Genomic DNA, 25,895 nt, shown 5'->3' on the forward strand with positions numbered 1-25,895 from the left:
GAATGTCAAATGTAAGTTTTGCTTCAAAATTTTTGTGCAGAATTACAGCTACATTTGAAGTAGCTTAATAAATTATTTTATTATTATTGCTTAATAAATAAATAAACAATTTATAAAAAAACTCAATACCATATTTTATTTTTGTTATTTTATTCACTTTGATGGAAATCTAAACACAATCATTTCTTTACTGTGTGAATGACGTTAGCTTTGTATGTTTTAAATATTAATTGCCAAAATATAATTATTTACCTTAAAATTTCAAAACCCAATATAAAATTAGTTGTGAAAAGAACTGTTTGTGTAATATAAAGAATTTTTCAAAACGCAAAAATTCGACAAAAACCGCAAAACATTCAACTGACTAACAGCCACAAAAGTAAACAAAGCAGAAACGTCAAACAAATTGTGCTTAAAATATGAAAACATACCGAATCGTCTTTTTTTGTACCTATCTCTTTTCAATGCACTGAGTCTACATGGTTCATAAAAATAACATGTGTTTTTACTTAATAACAAACGGCAGCTGGTTTGTCATGAGTTTCATGCGTGGAAGAGAATGATGCTAGATAAAAAGTATGTGTTTTATCTCTCCAGGTATTAATGACGCACGGGTAAAGACTCGCGGACTCAACTGTACCTGTATGAAGTTTGGAATGAGTTTAGTGCAACTGATTTTCATTAGGGAGTTAAGATATTCATCTGTTAGCTGAGAGTTGTGCTGATTCTTAATAAAGTTCATTCATGAAAATACGGCTTCGCATCCCTAAGTTGAGCCTAACATAGTACACAATTTCATGGCCAAAGATTTTCAAAATTGCAAAACACTATATTCTGAATGTAATCGCGGTCCGTACAAAATTAGCCCACGGTCCGGATGCGGACCGCGGTCCTTTAATTGGTGACCCCTAATTTAGATTATATTCTAAAATAATTTCTATTACATGTTGTAATTGTTGCAGGCTGACACCGCAGAAGACCAACAAAAGGCATACGAAATTTACCAAATGACGGTAAAAAAATCCAAGGAGGATCTAGCAGAGTGTGTGCAGGAATTGGGTCGCTTTCCGAGTTACGTTAATGAAAAAGGAAAATATTTTAAAAATGTAAATAAGAAAGAAAGGGAGCACATAGGAGAATTGTACCTCTGTGCATATAAAAAATTAGGAATTATGACAGAAAACGGTGATATACTTGATGACAAATTTTACGCTTTTCTCATAGATGTAAACGGAGATTCCAATGATTATCGGGATAGTAGAAAAGCATACATAGAACAATTTATAACAAGATGTAGACCTCCTAAGCGCCAGGGCCTAACCCCCGCTCATAAAGTTTTCATTTATGAATCTTGCCTACGCAATGGCACATTCGTACCTTCACTTTGATAAACTCTAATAATGTAACTAAAGGAACTACTTGATTGAAGTAAAATATAATAAAAATTTACTATCTAACAGCAACCTTATTTTCAACAATTCTTGAGAGTGACACTCATCAAACTAATAATTAATATTTATTATTCATAAACTTTGGACGTTGTTTACTTTTGTACGAAACAAAAGTTAATTTTAATCAATCCAATGCTGTGCCCCACAATAAAAGTTTACTAAGTCCAAAATATTGAGTTTTCAGAGGTTTATCAAGGTTTGGCATTTTCTTGGCATGTGACACCAATCTTTTATTAATAAAGAGAGCTTTAAGGGGAAACAGTAGCGATCAACAGGTAGCAAAAACGCGTTCCAAGATTGCGGCTGTAATTTTGAATATTTTTTCGAGATATTTGGCACACGTATTCGTAATATAATAAAGAATGGCGGTACAGAGCTAAATTTGAAAAATATATTAATATGTGGAAAATACTCTGTAATTAAATACAATATTAAAAAACCGAGCCTGTACAGTTAATAAGAAGAACAAAAAAATACACTTTCTTCAAATATACTTTTTTATCAGATGCCTAGAATTTGTGTCATTTTGGAACTACTAAAATTTTTTATTTCATTAGTAGTTCCAAAATGACACAAAATCTAGTCATCGGACAAAAAAGTTTATTTGAAGAACGTGTATTTTTTTGTTCTTCTTAATGGCGGTACAGGCTCGTTTTTTTAATATTGTATTTAATTACAGAGTAATTTCCACATATTAATATATTTTTCAAATTGAGCTCTGTACCGCCATTCTTTATTATATTAAGAATACGTGTGCCAAATATCTCGAAAAAATATTCAAAATTACAGCCGCAATCTTGGAACGCGTTTTCGCTACCTGTTGATCGCTACTGTTTCACCTTAATGTAAAATATAAAAATTAAGTTAATATTGTGTTTATCAACAAAAGCGAAATAACACAAAAACAAAAATTAACGTATTCAAGACGATATTCGGACCTATACTATGGGTATGAAACATGGGTGTTGGATGAAGGACAAAAAATCAGAATTCAAGCAGTCGAGCTGAAATATCTAAGAAGAGTTAAGGGTGTGACCAGACAGGATAGATTAAGAAATACTGATATACGAGAAGATCTAAATATAGAAGCTACCTGCTCTGGAATACATTGAAAAAAAAACAACTTACTTGGTGGGGACACTTGCAAAGAATGGACAAAATGAGACCAGTGAGGAAGGTATGAAAAGCAAAAATACAGAAAAGGAAGAAAAGAGGACGACCAGGACAACATGGTATGGGGTATTAAGAAGAATACTAGAAACGAAAAGAACAACATGGAGAGAGGCAACCAATATGGCGAAAAATCGAAAAGAATGGGAAAAGTTTTTAAATAACTAGCATGGATAATAGTAATTATAATGTAGAAATTTTAAACCCGACACCGTAAGGTAAAAGGGTATTGATTATACAGGGTGTCCCGAAAAGATTGGTCATAAATTATACCACATATTCTGCGGTCAAAAATAGGTTGATTGAACCTCACTTATCTACAAAAATATACTTATATACACAGTGCGCAGTGCACACAAAAAAGTTACAGCCCCTTGAAATTACAAAATGAAAATCGATTTTTGTTCATATATTGAAAACTATTAGAGATTTTTTATTGAAAATGGACATGTGACATTCTTATGGTAGCAACATCTTAAAAAAAATTAAAGTGAAATTTGTGCAACCCATAAACATTTTATGGGGGTTTTGTTCCTTTAAACCCCCCCCCCCCAACTTTTGTGTACGTTCCAATTAAATTATTATTGTGGCACCATTAGTTAAACATACTGTTTTTCAAACTCTTTTATCTCTTAGTACTTTTTCGATAAGCCAGCGTTTATCGAGATTTTGAATATTTGTCGAATCCACCACATATTTGTATATGGTTGTACGATTATAGAGACCTCTTAATAACATGAAAATTTATTTATAATTTACATTTTTAGGTATATCTGGAAAAAGAAGCCAAATCTCGATAAAAGGTGACTTATCAAAAAGGGCAAAAAGAGGCAAAAAAGTTTTAAAAACACTGTGTTTAACTAATGGTACCACAATAATAGTTTAATTGGAACGTACACAAACATTCGGGGGTTTAAAGAAACAAAAACCCCCATAAAATTTTTTATAGGGTGGACAAATTTCACTATAATTTTGTTTTAAGATTTTCCTGCTATAACAATGATACACGTCCGTTTTCAATAAAAAATCTCTAATAGTTTTCGATATATTTAAAAAAATCGATTTTCATTTTATAACTTCAAAGGGCTGTAACTTTTTTTATGAGCACATTTGTACTAAGGTAAGTTGTGTTCAGTCGAACTATTTTTAACCCCAGAATGTGTGATAAAATTTATGACCAATCTTTTCGGGACACCCTGTATAAGAAACTAATATTGTACTTATTCAATGTAAGTTATAAACAACAATAACAAGCAAACTAAATTAACATACATTACTGTGTGTGATCATCATTTTTATATGTGCTGCTGTGCGTTACATTGACATACAAATTAAGGAGCTCAGAGCAACAGTGACCTAACCCCAAAAAGGAAGTTTTGAGATAAATGCAATTTCCGTTATGCTTATGGGATGGCACTACAAATGAGCTCCAGTTAGCCAAATATAAAGGTAGGTTGTGTAGACCCTCGTTATGTTGCTGCTTTTGTTAATATCTTAATATAAAAATGCTTAATTTGTGGCATAGGCCACCGTTGCTCTGAGCGCCTCAAGTATGGAATATCTTTGGAACCCATTTTAATAATTTGTGAAGATCCTTGTGTTTTTTTTCGGATATTGGATAATAGTCTAAGAGCTAGTGAACCCTCCGACCAACCGTCGTCCTGTAAGGCTAGAAATTTGTCTAGTGATAATTCATAGCACACCAAGGCTAAAAAACATGACCTGGCAGGCATCAGCCGTGCACATGTATCTAACAGGTGAATCGAAAAGTGCAAATTGGGGGGTAAAATAAACTTTCTCCTGTAAAGTTTAAAAAGTATGTGTTTGAGTAAGTCATTTAGAATAAATGTGTAAAATGACAGGCGATTCTGAAGAGCATAAGACCTTGTCAGGAGAGGGGAAAAATTAGAGGTTTTTCCTAAAATTATCTTTTTTGCATCGAACAAAGTTTTTTTAGGTTTTTTGAATTATTCCAAAAAGAAAAGGTCTTTAGTGACTTTTCTCTTAAGTTAATAGTTTTTGTTATATAAGCGATTAAAAATTTTGAAAATTGCGAAATCGGCTATTTTTATCCCTAAATCGGACATTTAACTAAAACTTTCAATGTTGCCAAGGTAGGTAGATATACTTTAAACATTGATTGATGAAATCCCGAAGAGTTTTTTGCAATACAATATCGAAAACCCCTTTGTTTTTTAATTGCTATTCAAGCGGGCGCGACACTGTAGTATAAATGATGATGTTTGAGTTTGCATAAATTCATTATCTCGAGAATGGGCAAATTTGAAGAGAAATCCTCAGACAGGTCGATTTTTATTTTTAAATTAGGACTTTTTGGCATATATATATATATATATATATATATATATATATATATATATTTAAAACAAAAGATGAGAAGTTATTGGTTTAACGACCACTCGTACGATATCAATCAAATGAAATAGAGAATGTGGAGAAATCCCCTTACGAATAATTCACACATCCACCATTTTGGGTTGGGAAAATTTTTTTTTTGAATAGAATTAAAAATCCAAACACTAGTTCTTAGAAATGTGTTTCGCCCTCTTCAACCTCTCTGATTTTTAATTCTATTCAAAAAATTTTCCCAACCCAAAATGGTGGATGTGTGAATTATTCGTAAGGGGATTTCTCCACATTCTCTATTTCATTTGATATATATATATATATATATATATATATATATATATATATATATATATATATATATATATATATATATATATATATATATATTACCATGTAAACTGTAACTCGTGCTAATGACCATAGATTTCACATGCACGTTAATTTAAATACATAATATGTTACAGTTCAAGTTGATTCTCAGTTAGAGTTGACTATTCCTAGCTCGAGTCAACTCCAACTAAAACGAGCAGTAAAAGTTGATTTGAAAAATTTAATTCAACTTTTAGTATTTGAAGTTGACTATTCCTGAATCGATTCAGTAAATAATGTCGATAATTATACGATTTATACGAGTATAATCTCACGTGCTTTATTGATGAGTGTGCGTCTATTTGTTTTAACCGTTTTAACTACTTATCACGATTTAGTCCAGCCTGTATCGTCGCCCCCGTTAGGTGAATTATTCCGATTCGATTTCTTTGCACATAGGTACTTACTCAAAAAGACGTCTTTATAATAAATCCACAGGGTGCCAGGCGGTATTGTGGCTGAAAATTTGTTTAAACAATTTTTTTTAAACAAATTCGCACAAATAAATTTTTCACTTTGCACAAATTGTTTTTTAGATTATTTGGCTCATTTTTTTCTCTAAAATTGATTGTTGTCGAGTTATATGCGATTTAAAATTTGAAAAAAGTGAAAATAACCATTTTAAAGGCTTAATAACTCGGTTAAAAATAATTATTATGAAAGTCAGAAACTGATCTTCATAATAATTCATCATTAATTATTAACAATGAGGGCTAAAAGTGTATTGAGGTGGCCGTCAATGTGAGTGTGAGTGAGATTCACCATTGGACGGCCGGAATGGCGTATCTCTTCCGCATTCACCATTGAGAGCCTCCTAATACGCACTTACCCCTCAATGTTAATAATTAAAAATAACAGCTTAGTAGTAAAATAATGACAAGAATTTCTTCACGATCTTGTAGAGGGGCAATAAACTTTTTGGTGTTTTTCTGACTTTCATAATAATTATTTTTAACCGAGTTTTTAAGTCTTGAATGGCTATTTCTATAACTCGACAACAATCAATTTTAGAGAAAAATCACAAGAGACCTTTTTTGCTCAAAATGACCCACACGATCTAAAAAAATTGTTCGAAGTAAAAAAATTATTTTTGCGAATTTGTTTAAATAAAATGTTGAAACAATTTTTTGACCACGGTACCGCGTGACACCCTGTGTTATAAGGATCTCTTTTTGAGTAAATTTCTGCAAAAATATCGAATCGGAATAATTTACCTAACGGGGGCGACGATAATATACAGCCTGGTCTAATTTGAACATTATCAAGTAACAGTTAATTTCTATTCCAATCGGTTGTTTGTGTGAATCAACTCTTACTAAATGGCATTGGGAAGAGTATACTTTTACTAAAACCAGCTGTTTGAGTTGACTCAAACTAGGAATAGTCAACTCCAACTGGATAATCAACTTGAACTGTAACATATATAAAAAAAAACCTGTATTTGCTGGAATCACGAATATTTGAGTCAAAATAATAATATGTCTATTTGAAAATTTTAACATGTTTATTTTAATATAATTTAAATGTTCGATTTTCGGAAAAATAGTATGTATACCTTGTAGGAAAAGCCACATTCCCGGATTCTGTATTACCCGGCCAACAAGAAAACTATGGCATCAATAAACCATTGCCGCTGTGCTTATTTTTTATTTATACAGGGAGTTGAACTTTTACGATTTTCATATAAAATTGGTTATAACTTTGTGAATACCGTGTATAACATAACAAACCTTTATATTTTTGTGAGGGAGAAGTTAACAGGATTTCGAATATAAAATAAAATAACGGCTGTTTTATTTTAAAAAACAGACGTTTGGTCTGCCACTGTTATCGAACACCCTGTAACATTCGAACTAATTTTGTAATGTGAAGCTCACAGTTGGCTACAATTTTTGTTATTAACTTTTATTGCTATCTATTACTATAGCGGATCTATGGTGCTTTATCCCACTAATCAATCACCCTGTTATACAGGGTGTTTCTAAATAAGTATGACAAACTTTAAGGAGTAATTCTACATGAACAAATAATGACAGTTTGCCTGATAAATATATATGTGATAATGCTTCGTTTCGGAGATACGGGGTGTTGAAATTTTTCTTTCACACTGCCAATTATTTATCTATTGCTCTAAGACCGGTTGAGCTATGAAAATGAAATTTGGTGGATTTAAAGAGGTAGCAATTGCGACTTTTTTGACATACAAAGAAGAATTTTGTATTTATCATTCATTTTATAACGTTATCATTTGTAAGAGCCAAAGACGGCTTTCCGAAGCAGCAGAGGAGTGGCACAATATCCCCCAATATGTCCAAGATATCATGAATTGTTTGCAGAGCCTGCTCCAAGATCTTCTAAGAGCAAGAGGCGTAAAACACATTATTATACTCATATTTGTTTTAAATAAACTATGATTTTCAAAATGATGTTGTTGATGATTGTTCGATGGTTTTTTAACATTGGATTTTTGCTAAGCTTCCCTTGATTAACGTTCTTTTTTCAAAACTTTTACGGTTTTGTTTTCCTCAAAGGTGGTTTTCACCGATACTTTAATAAAATCTAGTTCAAGATTGATAAATCATACAGGCCGATAGGCCACTGATAGGCCGATCAGACGCCCACATATTCCAGTCTAAGCGTCAGATTCATATTAGAATTTTATACTGACGGGCTAGGGCTTGAACTCGCATTCTTCACGGCGAAGTGAAGTGCGGTAAGCCAATAGTCCCATTGAGCTGTCCGATCGACTAAAATAATCTAAAATATTAATTTCTATTACATTAAAATATCTTCACCGATTTTAATCATAATATTAATAAATTGTTGCAGGGTGACACCACAGACGAACAAACGAGAATCGACACTATACAAAAGGGGGGAAACTCTTTAAAAACGTGTGAGACGAAATTGGGTTTTCAGATACCTTATATCCTTTATCACAAAGGATATAAAAAAGTAAAATATCTTGAAACACGAACCAAGGATCTCATAGGAGACGTTATGCTATGCGTATATAACCAAATGGGTATTATGACAGGAAATGGTGATTTAATTGAAGAAAAAGTAACCAGGTATTACGAGAATATACTAGCAGAAAACAATAATTATATACTAAAAAAGAATACTACTGTAGAGGTATATAGTAGAAGTGGACTGATAAAGAAAATTTTGGATACATGTAAACCGTATTTTTACCTACCCGGCAACCGTAAAGTTTTCGATTATGAATTTTGCACACACACCGAAATATTTACAAAATATGCAGTTTTTTATATATAGGTCTTAATCGTTTAAAGGATATGTATTGAATTAAAATAAAAACAAATAATAACAACAACTTTATTTTCAACAATTCCTTGAGAGAGTGACTCATCAAACTGATTAGTCCTTACTATTCAGAAACTTCGGGATTTTTTTTTTCATTGGTATGAGGACACAAGTTAATTTTAACCATCCAATCTTGTGCCCCACACTAAAAGTGTACTAGTATGCTAAAATCACAATAAAGATGCACTAGAAATAAACAAACCAAGACACGTATATTGTTACGAGGAGCACTCCAGAATTATGATTTGGGAAAGTGAACTTAGGCCTCCAGTGAACTGTAGGCCTCATATTATCGATAGTTTTTATTATAATAATATATGTTATGAGTATTTTAAGGATATGAAAATTGGTGTGAAGAAAGAGGAAAAAATAAAAAGGTGATGGTCTGAAAATTATGATCCTATTGTTTATATATTTGCCGTAAATTCCGGTCAACTTTGAGCGGTTGTATCTCAGGAACTACTTATCGCAATTAAACATTTTTTCTTTCAGAAGAAGCTCCCTGCCGCTGTTTTTCGAATACCGTTCTTACAATTTAATTTAGTTTAATATTTCCCGAGATATTTTATTTGTTTATAGGCCAAAAAATTGCGTATAACCTTAAAATATTCCTGAGACCGCTTAAATAGTCCAATTTTAATTCTGTAAAGTACGTAAGATAGGTATAGTGTCTTTTTATGAAAAAATCATAGTTATTCTTATGCATCATAATTATTGTCGTTATTATAGCGACCGTAAATTTTTAATTAACAACTCAATTGTTGCTAAACTGTTCATTCAATTTCCATCGGCTTCTGGAATTATAATCTATACGAAAAGGGCTTTTACATTACCCAATTATTTAATTATTGATTAACAATTACTTATCTAAAATTTTATTGAAAATTAAAGATTTTGTTGGAAAAACCCGCTTTTTACGGGGAAAGTTTTCGTCGAAGTGAATTGGGAAAAACACGTCTCTATGCAGAATTTAATTTCGGTGAATTTTTATTTGAGTGTTTTTGGTGTAAAGTTAAAATCTTTGGAGTTATAGAGCAAAAATTGAAAAAAACACGATTTTCGGGCGCCATTTTGTTTATAAAAAAAGTAGCACACTATCTGCGGATTTTGAATACCTATATTATTAATACATACAATAATAAGATTCGATTTCAGCAATAAAATTGCTGGTAAATAACTTTTCCTTGTATTTTGCTAATTAGCCCAGAGTACTACTAGTTTTTCGAGATATGTATCATGTCGTTGTCTTTTTTGGGATGGTTCTGAAATATCAAGCGAATCCAAAAAGTCACTGCGTATATATTGAAAACTACTATCATTACGAAAATCTCTGAGATTTCGCGCCAGCTTTCGTATTCTATTTTTGGAATTAATAATGTCAGTTGACTGATTTTGAACAACAATGAATAGCTTGGGCAAACTCTGTCTTAAAAATATTTAAAAGAATATTAAAAGAGTAATTATTTAATAAAGTTCTCAAGGATTGCTTCACGGATCGAGGTATCGCCACTTTCAAAATCGTCGCCTTCGATATTAAAATCAAAAATTTCCAAAAGCTGTTCACGAAAATCTGCTACAGATACTAAAACTACCAGAGATATGAGATAATATGCTTAGATAAAACTAACCGAGATTTAAAATTTCATCACGTCTGACAAACTGTTCGCTTTTTTTCGAAACAAATTTATTCTAAAGCAGTAATCCGTTTAGGGGAGCTAAACTGGCAAGAAAAGACGATGGTATCATGCAAAACTAAATTCATTATATGCGCATAATAGTGAGTGAATAAAGCTTGTGATGCAATAGTTTTAACTTTTGCCTGGAGACCATTCAATTCAACACACATCACAGCAACGCCGTCATAAGACTACCCCAGTTTGCAATTTATTTTTGATATCAAAAAATTTTAATCTGTTCTTTAAAACACCAAAAATCTATTATACCTTATTGCTTTTACTCACGTCTCTAAAACCTAAAAACCTCTCATAAATATTACCACGTAACGCGTACCGAATAACAATAATTGATAATTGTGAATTACATGATAATCAGAAGTTTCTAGCGAAATCTACTTCCAGCGAAAACAAATGGTTTTCTAAATCTCAGATTCAATAACGTTATTCAAAATGTAACTATTTGATTATGTATATTAGTTCATTCTGTATTACGTATACACTTCGAATCAAAAAGTAAATATTTCTACAACAATTTTATTAATTCTCTTTAATTACTTTGATTTTTAACAAATGCTTCGATCCATCATGTCCACTAAATGATAATTCCTGAAAACTTAAAAAAATTAGAATATCAATTAAACGACGTAAAACGGCGTGATTATTTTTGACAATTTCTGCCGATGATTCCAAATGAAACACCGACCGGCAGACTTAAAATGTGCCGTACCTGCCGCTTACGCCTACGGAGAGAATGTATGTTAGCTAGTTCGCTTGCTCACCGACTTGTTATTTCGTTGAGTTTTACGTGTAAGTCGTCAAGCGACGGATGAGTTGGGTACGGCTAGCCGAAAAGTCAGATGAATGGCTAGGATCATTCATTTTTTGAGAAGTCTGTTATGCGCAGGGATCACTTAACGCTCGGATTGATTCGGATTGATCAAATCCTTTTAAACACCATGAATAAAATTCAGTCTGTATTATCTGACAGACTTTTTTTACTTCACAGATACAAATATTAAAAAAATCTATATCTATAAATGTGTGGGTCGGCACTTGACTGCCGACCCTGACCGGCCGCCACTGGAACAACCCCATAAAACAGATGATGCAATTCGGATATCTAGGCATAGATATATGAAGTACCCACGACCCAGTAAAGGACCTGAGGAGTCAGATCAACAAAGCAACTACATTGTCAAGATGTCTGCAGGAGATAGTCTGGTCAAATCCGTATATGCGCACAGGTAGTAAAATTAGAATCTACAAAAACCAATCGTGACATATGGCACAAAAGTGCTCGAAGACACCAACAAAACAAAACAGATGCTAAGGATCGCCGAAATGAAAATCCTAAGAACAATAGGGGGAAACAAGAAGAGACAGGGTTAGAAATACGAACATTAGAGATAAATGCAAAATTCAAGATATTGTGAAAGGCAGCGCAAGAGGATGTGGTACAACCATGTCAAACGAATGGATGAGAACATACTCCCAAAGATTGCCATAGAAAACAACTCGCCCGGCTGAAGACCCCCCCGGAAGACCACCTAAAAGATGGAGGGATAGTTGGCAATCTACCTCCCAGGAAACCGACCAGAGGCAGCTTAAGAATTAAACAGATCGAAAGATCTCCAAGAAGTAAAAGAAGAAGAAGAAGTTTAAAAAAGTTATGCTTATTATTTAAACACAGCACAAAACAAAATAATAATTTTTATTGATAAAGGTAGCTACTGCTTTGGAACCCATTTTAATAATCTCTGAAGATGCTTGTATTTTTTTTTCATATATTGGAGTATTATCGTTCCTTATAGTTTGTATTTTCTCAGGAATTACTACTCTTCTTCCAGTTAGAATTAAATAGACTGCCTGAAATTGCTATTCTTGAAAATCAATTTTATAGTACAATGTTCTCTACTTTTCTGCCCCTATTTCTAAATATACCATTTTTGATATTGAGACATCCCTGCCATCCTCATTTTTTTTTAGAATAGAATATATGTTTGATGTTACTACTTATACAGTGATGAGCGAGCTAATAACCGGCAAAATAACGCAAAATATGGAAAACATAATACATTGTGAAATAAAAAGAGACAAAACTAGTAGAGGTGTAAATTATCGATATAGACGTATAAATTAACATTACGTTACATAGTTTCCCACTTTTAGTCGTATCGTAGGAGTATGACAAATGTCACTGTAATAGGAGAATTTTATCAAATACTCATGTTCCAGACGTCTAAAGGTGGAAACTATGAAACATAATGTTAATTTATACGTTTATATCGATAATTTCTACCTCTACTAGTTTCATATCTTTTTATTTCACACAGTATTATGTTTTCCATCTTTAGCGTTATTTTGTCCGTTATTAACGCGCTCATCACTGTATAATATTTGCTTAAAATATTTGAAATCGCTTCTCTCCATATTAGTCACCTCAAACGGATTAGTTATGTTACCCGTTCTCGTTAACTGTTGCCAATCCCAGGGAGACATGATTTGAAAACCAGCACTCTTCTTCTTTTTCACGTTCTTTAATGAATGGCAAGCATCATCTTCGAAGTGAGTATGACCACGGAATAAGAATGTATGTCTAATAATAACAGTAGCGCCCAGACGGATGTCACTACTATGAGAATATGTCAAAAACTTATAATTTAAATACAGGGTGATCAACTTCTGTGACAAAGTCCGATATATCTGTTATTATACAATATATGAAAAAAAGTTGTTAATAAAAGTTATAGACACCTTTAATGTTCATATTTTAAAATTGGTGAAAAATATACAGGGTCCTCCATAACAAGCTTCCAAACCAAAGTTATGTTTTCTTAAATGGAACACCCTGTATTTTATTCAAAATCTGGTTTCTCTACATTTTTCTGATTCTATAGATATAACACTTGTCTAGGTTTATACTGAGTGTTTCAAAGTTACGAGCACTTTTATTAAAAAATCATACTGATTTGATCGCCCTGTATGTAGGAATGGCGGTTTTTGACAAAAAACCGGTTTTCGGTTATACCGGTTTTTTTGCTTACGGTTTAACCTGGCGGTTATAACCGGTTTTTGGAAAAACCGGTTTTTGGTTTTTTTAATCCATTAGGTTACAAAGTTACATTTACAATTACAATTTTCCTCTCCTCCCAAAATCAAAAAATTCCCCAACCATTTCAACTTATAAAAAATTTCCCAGACTCTTTCAAATGGGATTTAAAAAAAACATAATATCAACATAAATATTTTACTTAAAAATAAATTGGATAATGCAATATATCTTTTATTTTTGCTACCATCAAAAAAAATTATCATGTATTACTTTTAACACGTTTGTATATATTTCTAGAATAGGTACATTTTAACTCATTTAATACTTCCTGTATGGGTGTATCGTCTTGAAAACGTAGGGAAATTCTTGGAGATTCGTATTCGTAATCAGTAATACGATATGCAAGGATTTTCATTCACAGTCATTTGTTTCGAGCTTCTGTCATGTGTCGCCTAATATTAATATATCTTCGTCATACGTTATTGGTATTGCCAATGACACAAACCAAAGACGTATGACGTAGATATATTAATATTATGTGACACATGACAGAAGCTCGAAACAAATGACAATCGATGAAAGGCCCTATAGGCAGAGCATTATTTTTGGTAATCAGATAAAATCATTCACCGACTTTCAATGTCAAGAGTTAAGAGTTTAGTGTGAAAAATAGATGATGTTTGGCTTGCGTCTAATTCAAACAGACACTTCTTATGTAAATATTATGATTACAAATACCCTTTCAAGGAAATATTATATAAAACTTAATAACTGATTCTGCTGGCTGATGTGAGATTGTACTTTCAGTTCGCTTCTGTATTTATAAAATAAAATAAAATTTGAATTATGGTTTTGTTTGGAATAGTTACTTGAGAATAATAATTATGATTGGGATCCCAAATAATACCTAACCTAATCCTAATCACCGTAAAAACCTAACAACCGGTTTTTTCTTTAAAAAGAAAAAACCGGTTATAACCGGGACAAAAAAATAACCGGTAAAACCGGTTATTGCGAAGTAAAAGAACCGGTTTTAGGTTTAAACCGGTAGGTTTTTCCCATCCCTATGTATGTTTCCAACGGTGTAATATAAACTTATTTTTTAATGCTTTTGACTGTCAATATTAAAGTAGTTTTGCAACAATGTACAATTTTTTTTATAACTACACAAATTGTATACAGGGTAAGTCAAAATATAAATACAAGGTTTTCTTCATAATTTGAAATGGAACACCCTGTATTTTATATTATTATCAAAAAGTTCTTTCACTATACTTACATATCTTTTAAATATTTCCTATACCTAAAGTTATTAGTTTTCGAGATATTTTAGTTTTATTGTTTATAACAACATGTATTACTTAGTTATTAATAACAATACTTTAATTTATCCAAATTAAAAAAAAATTAAATAAAAAAAATGTTCAACGTACTTCTTATATTATAAAAGGTGTTCAAAATGTCCTCCAATAACGTCTAACAAGCCTGGAGACGAGTTTCGAAAGACCTGCTGATGTTTGTAAGCATTTTTTGTGCGACACTTTGAAAGGCGTTTTGAATCATTATTTTCATATCGTCAACTATTGTTGGATGTGTCCTATACACTACATCTTTAATATAACCCCAGAAAAAGAAGTCAACTTCGTTTAATTCTGGTGATCTGGGTGGCCAGTGAACTGGCCCATCTCTTCCTATCCATCTTTCAGGAAATAGTTCATCGAGTTCACCGTTGACAAGTGCGTTGTGGTGAGCAGGGGCTCCGGCGTGAAGGCACCACATATGTTGGCGGATGTTTAGTGCTACATTTTCAAGTAGAATAGGCAAATTATTCACTAGAAAATTTAAATAAACCTCACCATTTACCGATTCCTCAAAGAAAAAAGGACCTATAACGTAATTGCCTATGATTCCACCCCAAACATTTAAGGACCATCTCGTTTGACTATGTGTCTGAGCACAGTACGGATTGGTTGTGAAATAATAATGAAAATTGTGTCTCTTTACACTACCATTTTTGTGGAATGTTGCCTCGTCCCCAAAAAAAAAATAACAAAAAATCTCTCTGTATAATTCTTTGTTGTTGTGACCATTGGCAAAATTGTACTCTTCGTTCGAAATCATCCCCAACAAGTTCCTGATGTAATTGTATATGATATGGGTGCATGTTGTTTTTCTTGAGTATGTTTTGGATATATCCATCTATATCTTATATCTTGCTCTCTTGTAATATTTTGAATACTTGCATGAGGATTTTGAGGATTTTCTGTACCAGGCAGTAAAACCTTTAATTCATTTTCATCCGTAATAATGATTTTTGTTTTTTCCTTTGCTTCATAAACAGAACCAGTACGATTAAGCCTGTCTAAAAAGTTGTCAAATGCTTTCTTATTTGGTTGTTGACGCTATGGACACGGTTGCTTATAAATTCTTGTGGCAACTAATGAGTTTTTGAAACACTCTCCTAAAATCCATATAATGTCTGTCATTTCTTCACGACTAAAATTCATTGTTAGGTAACAATTATAACAATATGGCGAACAATTATAATCAATAACAAAAATAAAAACATCCACATAATTAAAATCTTACATCTGACAGTTCTTGTGTCAATTATTTCAAAGTAACCTTAAACAAGAACTTGCAGCAATTTATAGTTCCCATTTCTTCGCAAAAAATTAATATCGTTTTGTTAGTAAATATAAAATTGTCGTTATTGTATAGAATTTACCATACACTTAAAGAATAAATGAAATGCAGTCTAATTTTAATTATCATTAACAAACTCATTGGGGGTTTCTAATATTAAGGGTAATTAATTTACTGTAATAAACGTATCTATGAGTTATCAAAAATAAAACTAAAATATCTCGAAAACTAATAACTTTAGGTATAGGGAATATTTAAAAGATATGCAAGTATAATGAAAGAACTTTTCGATGGTGATATAAAATACAGGGTGTTCCATTTAAAAATATGAAGAAAATCTTTTATTTGCATTTTGACTTACCCTGTATACAATTAGTGTAGTGATAAAAAAATTGTACGTTGTTGCAAAACTACTTTAATATTGACAGTCAACAGCAGTAAAAAATAAGTTTATATTATACTGTTAAAATCATACAGGGCGATCAAATCAGTATGATTTTTAGATAAAAGTGCTCATAACTTTGAAACACTCAGTATAACCCTAGACAAGTGCTATATCTTTTTAATCAGAAAAATGTAGAGAAACCAGATTTTGAATAAAATACAGGGTGTTCCATTAAAAAAAAACATAACTTTGGTTTGGCACCGTATTATGGAGGACCCTGTATATTTCTCACTAATTTTAAAATGTGTACATTCAAGGTGTCTATAACTTTTATTAACAACTTTTTTTATATATTCTATAATAACAGATATATTGGACTTTGTCACAGAAGTTGATCACCCTGTATAAAGATCGACCTGAAATATTACAAATTATTTATTCATCAAAATATATTTTGTAAGGTGTTATACCTGTTGCCCAGGTTTTCAAATTTAAACGCGCTTGCAATTGTTTTTTTGTCGCATTAATGGATCCCAGCTGTATTTCTTACTTTTATTTTCTGTTCCTGAACACTAAGCTTTTTCAATCACTTTTATACAATGTGGAAGTAGTCCTGTCGCCAGGGGGGGTACAACGGCCTCCTTAATTCAGATGGACTTACCCAAGTTTTTTTTATGTATTTTGACCCGTAGAACACGAATTTTTTGGGTAACAGTTGATCCGGATGTCGATAAGATTGTTATAAACAAAGAACTTGAGGAATTACATAGCAGCGATTTTTCGCAAAACAAAATATTTTTTTGTATTTTTTGGGTGATTCTCAGAAAAAAATGGTCTTACAAGTTTTTTCGTAGGACGCGTAGTTTTCGAGATAAACGCGGTTAAACTTTCAAAAAATCGAAAAACTGCAATTTTTGAACCGGAATAACTTTTGATTGAAAAATAAAATAGCAATTCTGCTTACTGCATTTGAAAATTCAAGTAAAATTCTATCGGTTTTGATTGTTTCCATTGCTAAAGAATAAGTTTTTATTTGTTAAATAAAGGTATAAACACATAGTGTTTCCCGGGCCCAATGCATGCGTTTTAATGGACGTAATGTACGTAGAAATTCTGTATGCGCGCCTACTCGTTCGATTTCAAATTAGAAATGCATTGAAAACATCATTCAATCACTATGTGTTGATACCTTTGTTTAACAATAAAAAAATTAATTTCTAGCAATGAAAATAATCAAAACCGATAGAATTTTACTTGAACTTTCAAATGCGGTAAGCAGAATTGCTATTTTATTTTTCAATCAAAAGTTATTCGGGTTCAAAAATTGCAATTTTTCGATTTTTTTAAAGTTCAACCTCGTTTATGCCGAAAAGTATGCATCCTACCAAAAAACTTATAAAATAATTTTTTGCTTAGAATGACCCAAAAAATACAAAAACATATTTTGTTTTGCGAAAAATCGCTGTTATGTGATTCCTCAAGTTCTTTGTTTATAACAATCTTATCGACATCCGGATCGACTGTTACCCAAAAAATTCGTGTTCTACGGGTCAAAATACATAAAGAAAACTTGGGTAAGTCCATCTGAATTAAGGAGGCCGTTGTACCCCTACTGGCGACAGGACTAAAGGCAGTTATGGAATAAAATTATTTCTGTCCTTGCTTAAAAAAATAATAAAAAACGATGATACTCGTCGATTGTTATATATTTACAAATGTGCACTTTTTAAGCATGAATTTAAATGTATAGAATGATTCATGCAATCATAGCAGAATCCATAAGCTTTATTTTTAATGGAGCACCCTGTATATTTTTATATTTTAAAAGCTTCTTAACAACCCGATTTCAATGAACTATATCATGTAGGATGTATTATAACTAGTACAGGATGAAATTTTGAAATTATAAAGAATCGAAACCACTTAAGGAATAAAATTTTTTGTGTAATTATTTTATAAAATTATAAAAATTACTGAGACACGTCGACTTTAGAATTCAAATTTGTGCTTATAGACATAAATTTAACTATACATGGTGATTACGCAAGCATATCATAGTCCATGATCTTTAGTTTTCATGAATTAGCCTGTATATTTTTATGCTCTTAAACGCTACTTAACAACCTCATTCAAAAAGGTATTATATAGAGTCTATTATGAATAAACCAAAGTAAAATTTTTAAAGTATTTATAAGTATCGTCAAGTTATTAAACACAAAACCTAATTAGTCCAGAAAGCCACTGCGCATCCGCTAGGAAAAATATTCTAATTCAGATTTTTTGCATAATCTTACTCAAAAAGGACTACTTTTAACAAATTTGCATGTTGCCAGGACCAAAAGGTGGTCAAAAATTTTTTAAACGTTTTTTTTTTGTTTTTTTCCTAAAATTCTTTTTTTTGCATGGAAAAAAGCTTTTTAGGTTTTTTGGATCATTCCAAACAGAAAAGGTCTTTAGTGACTTTTCTCTAAAAATGATAGTTTTTGACATATAAGCGATTAAAAATTGAAAAATTGCGAAATCGGCCATTTTTAACCCTCAAAAACTATGTGAAAAACTGAAAATTTGAATGTTGCCAAGATAGGCAGATATGCTTTAAACATCGATTGATGAAATCCCGAAGAGTTTTTTGCAATACAATATTCAAAACTCCTAATTTTTTTAATTGCTTTTCAAGCGTGCTCGACACTATTTTCCACCGACGCGACAGTATGGTGCAAATGAAAGGAATATATTCGTTATTTCGTAAACCGGCGACTTTAAGGAAAAATCCCGAAACAGGTCGATTTTTATTTTTAAGTTATGATATTGTGGCATATATGGTATACTAGTGACGTCATCCGTCTGGGCGTGATGACGTAATCGATGATTTTTTTAAATGAGAATAGGGATCGTGTGTAGCTCATTTGAAAGGTTTTTCAATTCTCTATTCAGTAATGTACACATTTACATAATTATTTATACAGGGTGTCCTTCTACTTCTTTTTTTGTCAAATAATTTAATTTAATAAAAATTTTTTGGACACCCTGTATAAATAATGATGTAAATGCATATATTACTGAATAGAGAATTAAAGAACCTTTCAAATGAGCTAGCACACGACCCCTATTCTTATTTAAAAAAATCATCGATTACGTCATCACGTCCAGATGGATGACGTCACTAGTATATCATATATGCCACAATATCATAACTTAAAAATAAAAATCGACCTGTTTCGGGATTTTTCCTTAAAGTCGCCGGTTTACGAAATAACGAATTTATTCCTTTCATTTGCACCATACTGTCGGTGGAAAATAGTGTCGCGCACGCTTGATTAGCAATTAAAAAACAAAGAAGTTTTGAATATTGTATTGCAAAAATCTCCTAGGGATTTCATCAATCGATGTTTAAAGAATATCTACCTGCCTTGGCAACATTCAAATTTTCAGTTTTTCACATAGTTTTTGAGGACTAAAAATGGCCGATTTCGCAATTTTTCAATTTTTATTCGCTTATATGTCAAAAACTATCATTTTTAGAGAAAAGTCACTAAAGACCTTTTCTGTTTGGAATGATCCAAAAAACATAAAAAAACTTTTTTCCATGCAAAAAAAATAATTTTAGGAAAAAAACAAAAAAAAAACGTTTAAAAAATTATTGACCACCTTTTGGTCCTGGCAACATGCAAATTTGTTAAAAGGAGTCCTTTTTGAGTAAGATTGTGCAAAAAATACGAATTAGAATATTTTCTCTAGCGGATGCGCAGTGGCTTTCTGGACTAAATATATTGATACTTGGTTTGAAAAATTTGTGTCTTTATTTAGCTAATTTAAAAATAATACCATTATTTATAGTTTGATAAATTATTAATTTCAAAATTGTATGTATAATAACGAAAATTAGACATAATTTTAATACCTCACCTTGTATTATGCCTAATATACCCTATACAATTCACTTTTTTGAGGTGAGGTTGTTTAGCAGTATACAGGGGATTTCATTAAAATTAAAGATCATGGCTATGCTAGGCTCGCGTGAATCATCCTGTATATTTATATGTAGGTTTAAACAGTGCATATTTTAATGTAAAAGTTGACGTATCCTAGCGTTGTTTATAATTTTCTAAAAATAAAGACACAAACCATTTTATTCCATAAGTGGTTTCCATAGATTATAATTTCAAAATTTCAGTCTGTATTATTCATAATACCACCTATAGTTGAGTCCCCGAATCTTTACCCATGCGTCATCATTTAAAGCATACGAAATAAGTCGATAGTCCAGAAAGCCACTGCGCATCCGCTAGGAAAAATATTCTAATTCGGATTTTCTGCACAATCTTACTCAAAAAGGACTCCTTTTAACAAATTTGCATGTTGCCAGAACCAAAAGGTGGTCAAAAAATTTTTAAACGTTTTTTTTGTTTTCTTCCTAAAATTATTTTTTTTGCATGGAAAAAAGATTTTTTAGGTTTTTGGATCATTCCAAACAGAAAAGGTCTTTAGTGACTTTTCTCTAAAAATGATAGTTTTTGACAAATAAGTGATTAAAAATTTAAAAATTGCGAAATTGGCCATTTTTAACCCCCAAAAACTATGTGAAAAACTGAAAATTTGAATGTTGCTAAGGTAGGTGATATTCTTTAAACATCGATTGATGAAATCCCGAAGAGTTTTTTGCAATACAGTATTCAAAACTCCTTTGTTTTTTAATTGCTAATCAAGCGTGCGCGACAATATTTTCCACCGACAGTATGGTGCAAATGAAAGGAATAAATTCGTTTTTTCGTAAACCGGCGACTTTAAGGAAAAATCCCGAAATAGGTCCATTTTTATTTTTATCCATTTTTATTTTTAAGTTACGATATTGTGGCATATATGGTATACTAGTGACGTCATCCATCTGGACGTGATGACGTAATCGATGATTTTTTTAAATAAGAATGGGGGTCGTGTGCTAGCTCATTTGAAAGGTTCTTCAATTATCTATTTAGTAATATAAACATTTACCTAATTATTTATACAGGGTGTCCAAAAATTTTTTATCAAATTTAATTATTTGACAAAAAAAGAAGTAGAAGGACACCCTGTATAAATAATTATGTAAATGTTTACATTACTGAATAGAGAATTGAAGAACCTTTCAAATGAGCTATTACACGACCCCTATTCTCATTTAAAAAAATCATCGATTACGTCATCACGCCCCGACGGATGACGTCACTAGTATACCATATATGCCACAATATCATAACTTAACAATAAAAATCGACCTGTTTCGGGATTTTTCCTTAAAGTCGCCGTTTTACGAAATAACGAATTTATTCCTTTCATTTGCACCATACGGTCGGTGGAAAATAGTGTCGTGCACGCTTGATTAGCAATTAAAAAACAAAGGAGTTTTGAATATTGTATTGCAAAAAACTCTTCAGAATTTCATCAATCGATGTTTAGAGAATATCCACCTACCTTGGCAACATTCAAATTTTCAGTTTTTCACATAGTTTTTGGGGGTTAAAAATGGCCGATTTCGCAAATTTTCAATTTTTAATCGCTTATTTGTCAAAAACTATCATTTTTAGAGAAAAGTCACTAAAGACCTTTTCTGTTTGGAATGATCCAAAAAATCTAAAAAAACTTTTTTCCATGCAAAAAAATAATTTTAGGAAAAAAACAAAAAAAAAACGTTTAAAAAATTTTTGACCACCTTTTGGACCTGGCAACATGCAAATTTGTTAAAAGGAGTCCTTTTTGAGTAAGATTGTGCAAAAAATCCGATTTAGAATATTTTTCCTAGCGGATGCGCAGTGGCTTTCTGGACTACGATGATAAGTCGGAAATTGAAATTTACTAAACGCAACAGCAAGTCACTTACTGTCACTTGCTGTTGCGTTTAGTAAATTTCAATTTCCGACTTATCATCGACTTATTTCGTATGCTTTAAGTGATGACGCACGGGTAAAGATTCGCGGACTCAACTGTACATGATGTAGTTTGTTAACATCTGTTTGTTAAGCAGCTTTCCAAGATATAAAAATATAGCTTTCCAAGATATAAAAATATACATAATGTTCCATTAAAAATAAAGCTCATGGAGTATGCTTTCGTGAATCACCATGAATATTTAAGATGTCTAAATTCGCACATTTATAATATATTAAAATCGACAGATCTCAGCACCTATTTATAATTTTTTAAAACAAGGACAGCAAAAATTTTATTCCATTAGTGCCTTACACCCTATACAGGGTGGGCTAAAGAAAACAGTCCACCTCGATATTTGTCAGTATTTCTTAGGTTTTAAGGAAATGAAGAAACAGGTCGATTTTTGATCTATATATGGGGGACACATTTCCACGGTACATAGATCTGTCATTTGTCAACCCCCTCCCTTCCACTTCCCTCACCCGTTATTTTTAACAGAGAATAAGTGTTAAACGTTATTCAATTCTCTATACAGTGATAAGCGTGCTAATAACCGGCAAAATAACGCAAAAGATGGAAAACATATCAAGCTTTGAGATAAAAAGAAATAAAACTAGTAGAGATGGTAAATTTAGCGATAAAAACCTAAAAATATACACTATATTTATTGTTTCCCACCTTTAAAAGTATCGGACGAGTTTGGCAACTGCCACTGTCACAGTGACAGTTTTAGTTGACATACTCCTCTGATACGTCTAAAGGTGGAAACAATAATACTCTGGGTTAATTAGCAAAATTCATGGAAAAGTTATTTACCAGCAATTTTATTGCTGGAATCGAATTATAAGATCCTATATATTAATAATATAGGTATGCAAAGTCCGCAGATAGTGTGCTACTTTTTTTATAAACAAAATGGCGCCGACAAATCGTATTTTTTTTCAATTATTGCTCTATAACTCCGAAGATTTTAACTTTACAACAAAAACACTCAAATAAAAATTCACCGCAATTCCATTCTGCATAGAGATATGTTTTTCACGATTTGCTCCGACAAAACTTTTCCTCTGAAAACGCGGGTTTTCCTAACAAAAACTCTAATTTTCAAATAAAGTTTTAGGTAAGTAATTATTAATCAATAATCAAATAACTTAGTGACATCAAAGCTTTCTTGGTATAGATTGTAATTCCAGAAGCCGGTGAAAATTAAACGAATATTTTAGCAACAATTCAATTGTTAATTAACAATTTGCGATCGCAATAATAACCAAAATAATCATGGTACATTGATCAAACTTATAAAGGTTATACAGATGAGATGCTTATTTAATATTTTATCGACAAAATATAATTTTTTCTTTTTTTTGCATAATCTTTGAATTTTGAAAAAAAAATAGTTATAATACGCTGGTCTAATTAGTAAAGTACAAAGAAAGGTTATTTACCAGCAATTTTATTGCTGGAATCGAATTATAAGATCCTATTTATTATTAATATAGGTATGCTAAGTCCGCAGATAGTGTGCTACTTTTTTTATAAACAAAATGGCGCCGACAAGTCGTATTTTTTCAATTATTGCTCTATAGCTCCGAAGATTTTAACTTTACACCAAAAACACTCAAATAAAAATTCACCCCAATTTAATTCTACATAGAGGCATGTTTTTCTCGATTTGCTCCGACGAAAATTTTCTTCGGAAAATGTGGGTTTTCCCAACAAAATCTCGAATTTTCAAATAAATTTTTTGGGCCAGTAATTATTTATCAATAATTATATAGCTTGGTGAAATAAAAGATTTCTTGGTATAGATTATAAATTCAGAAGCCGGTGAAAATGAAACGAATATGTTAGCAACAATTTAATTGTTAATTAACAATTTACAGTCGCAATAACAACCAAAATAATCATGAGACATTAAACAAACTTAAAAAGATTTTAAAGGTGTGATGTCTTTTTAATATTTTGTCGACAAAATATAAATTTTTCATTTTTTTGCATAATCTTTAAATGTTTAAAAAATTGTTATAAACAAATTAACATTTCTTAGAAATTGTTTATTATATTCTAATTTTAAAAAATACTTACAATGCGTATTTCGTAGGTCTTGAAAATTTCCAACCATTTGCAAAAAAGTTATGAAACAGCAAAATAAATATACGATTTTTCCGTTGTTTATAATTTGTTTTATTTGTTTCAAAGCTTAAAAGTGAGTCTATGGTACAATCTAATTACTCGCAAAGAATGTCAAAAATTAGTGCAATGGTTATATTTTAATCAAAGATTAAAAATACTTTTTTTTGTAATTTTTAGCGCAAAAGTAGGAATGATACAGAGTCGCAGCTAAAATGTTCACTCGAAGCGACTGACACGCAGCATACATTATTTATTAAAAGTTTCGTCGCGCGGCCGGTCGTCGCTCCGAGTGAAAATTTTAGCTACAGTACTGTATTAGTCTACTTTCGCGCGTGTAAATTACAAAAAAATATATTTATAATCTTTAATTAAAATATAACCGTTAAACTGATAATCGATACTTTTTGCAAATAATTAGCTTTTACTTTAAACTCACTTCTACGCTTTGAAAGAATTGAAAAAAAATTATAAACACCGTAGTAATCGTATGTTTATTTTGCTGTTTCATAACTTTTTGCAAATGGTTGCCAAAAAGTTTTAAAGCATTCATTTTCAAGATATTTGAAATGCGCATTTTAGCTATTTTTTGAAATTATAATATATTAAAAACTTTCTGAGAAACGTTAATTTGTTTATAACTATTTTTTTAAACATTTAAAGATTATGCAAAAAAATAAAAAATTTATATTTTGTCGACAAAATGTTAAATAGGCATCTCATCTTTATAAGATTTCAAAGTTTGATCAGTGTATCATAATTATTTTGGTTATTATTGCGACCGTAAATTATTAATTAACAATTGAATTGTTGATAAAATATTCGTTTAATTTTCACCAGCTTTTGGAACTATAATCTAAACCAAGAAGGCTTTTAAGTCGCCAAATTATTTAATTGTTGGTAGATAATTACTTATCTAAAACTTTATTTGAAAATTAAAGATTTTGTTGGGAAAACCCGCATTTTCGTCGGAGCAGATCGGGAAAAACACGTGTCTATGCAGAATTTAATCATGGTGAATTTTTATTTAGGTGTTTTTGTTGTAAAGTTAAAATATTCGGAGTTATAGAGCAATAATTAAAAAAAACACGATTAGCAATAAAATTGCTGGTAAATAACTTTTCCCAAAAATGGCCTATTCTCCGATAATCAGCCCAGACTATAAATAGAATGTATGTATACTTTTAATTTTTATCGCTAAATCTCGACTTGTTTTATTCCTTTTTATATCGCAACTTAATATGTTTTCCATTTTTGGCATTATTTTGCTGGTTATTAGCGCGCTCATCACTGTATAGTAATATTAACATTGACATAATTATTTATACAGGGTGTCCAAGAAAAATTATTTTGAATCAAATTAATTGACACAAAAAGAAAAATGTATGTAATTTATTTAACTCAAAATACAT

The 25,895-nt window shown here is 31.2% G+C and overlaps 2 protein-coding genes across 9 annotated transcripts in view; one reads left to right on the forward strand and one right to left on the reverse strand.

The window, feature by feature from the left end:
- Positions 1 to 25,895, reverse strand: part of LOC126883113 (Ig-like and fibronectin type-III domain-containing protein 2) — a 1,605,319-nt gene that overhangs the window by 718,612 nt on the left and 860,812 nt on the right. The gene's annotated exons all lie outside the window — the stretch shown is intronic.
- Positions 1 to 25,895, forward strand: part of LOC114348597 (uncharacterized) — a 69,029-nt gene that overhangs the window by 11,756 nt on the left and 31,378 nt on the right. The window contains exon 2 of one of the 3 annotated variants that reach the window (XM_028299211.2): positions 963 to 1,457. The exons of 1 other annotated variant lie outside the window; for it this stretch is intronic. In XM_028299211.2, coding sequence (XP_028155012.2) covers positions 963 to 1,388 — 426 coding nt within the window. In that variant the 3' untranslated portion in view covers positions 1,389 to 1,457. Of the gene's footprint in view, positions 1 to 962; positions 1,458 to 8,189; positions 8,698 to 25,895 lie in introns of those variants that run through there. One more of the 3 variants, XM_028299161.2, reaches the window with a different exon arrangement.

The sequence above is a fragment of the Diabrotica virgifera genome, chromosome 1 (assembly GCF_917563875.1).
Source record: "Diabrotica virgifera virgifera chromosome 1, PGI_DIABVI_V3a".
Classification (NCBI taxonomy): domain Eukaryota; kingdom Metazoa; phylum Arthropoda; class Insecta; order Coleoptera; family Chrysomelidae; genus Diabrotica; species Diabrotica virgifera.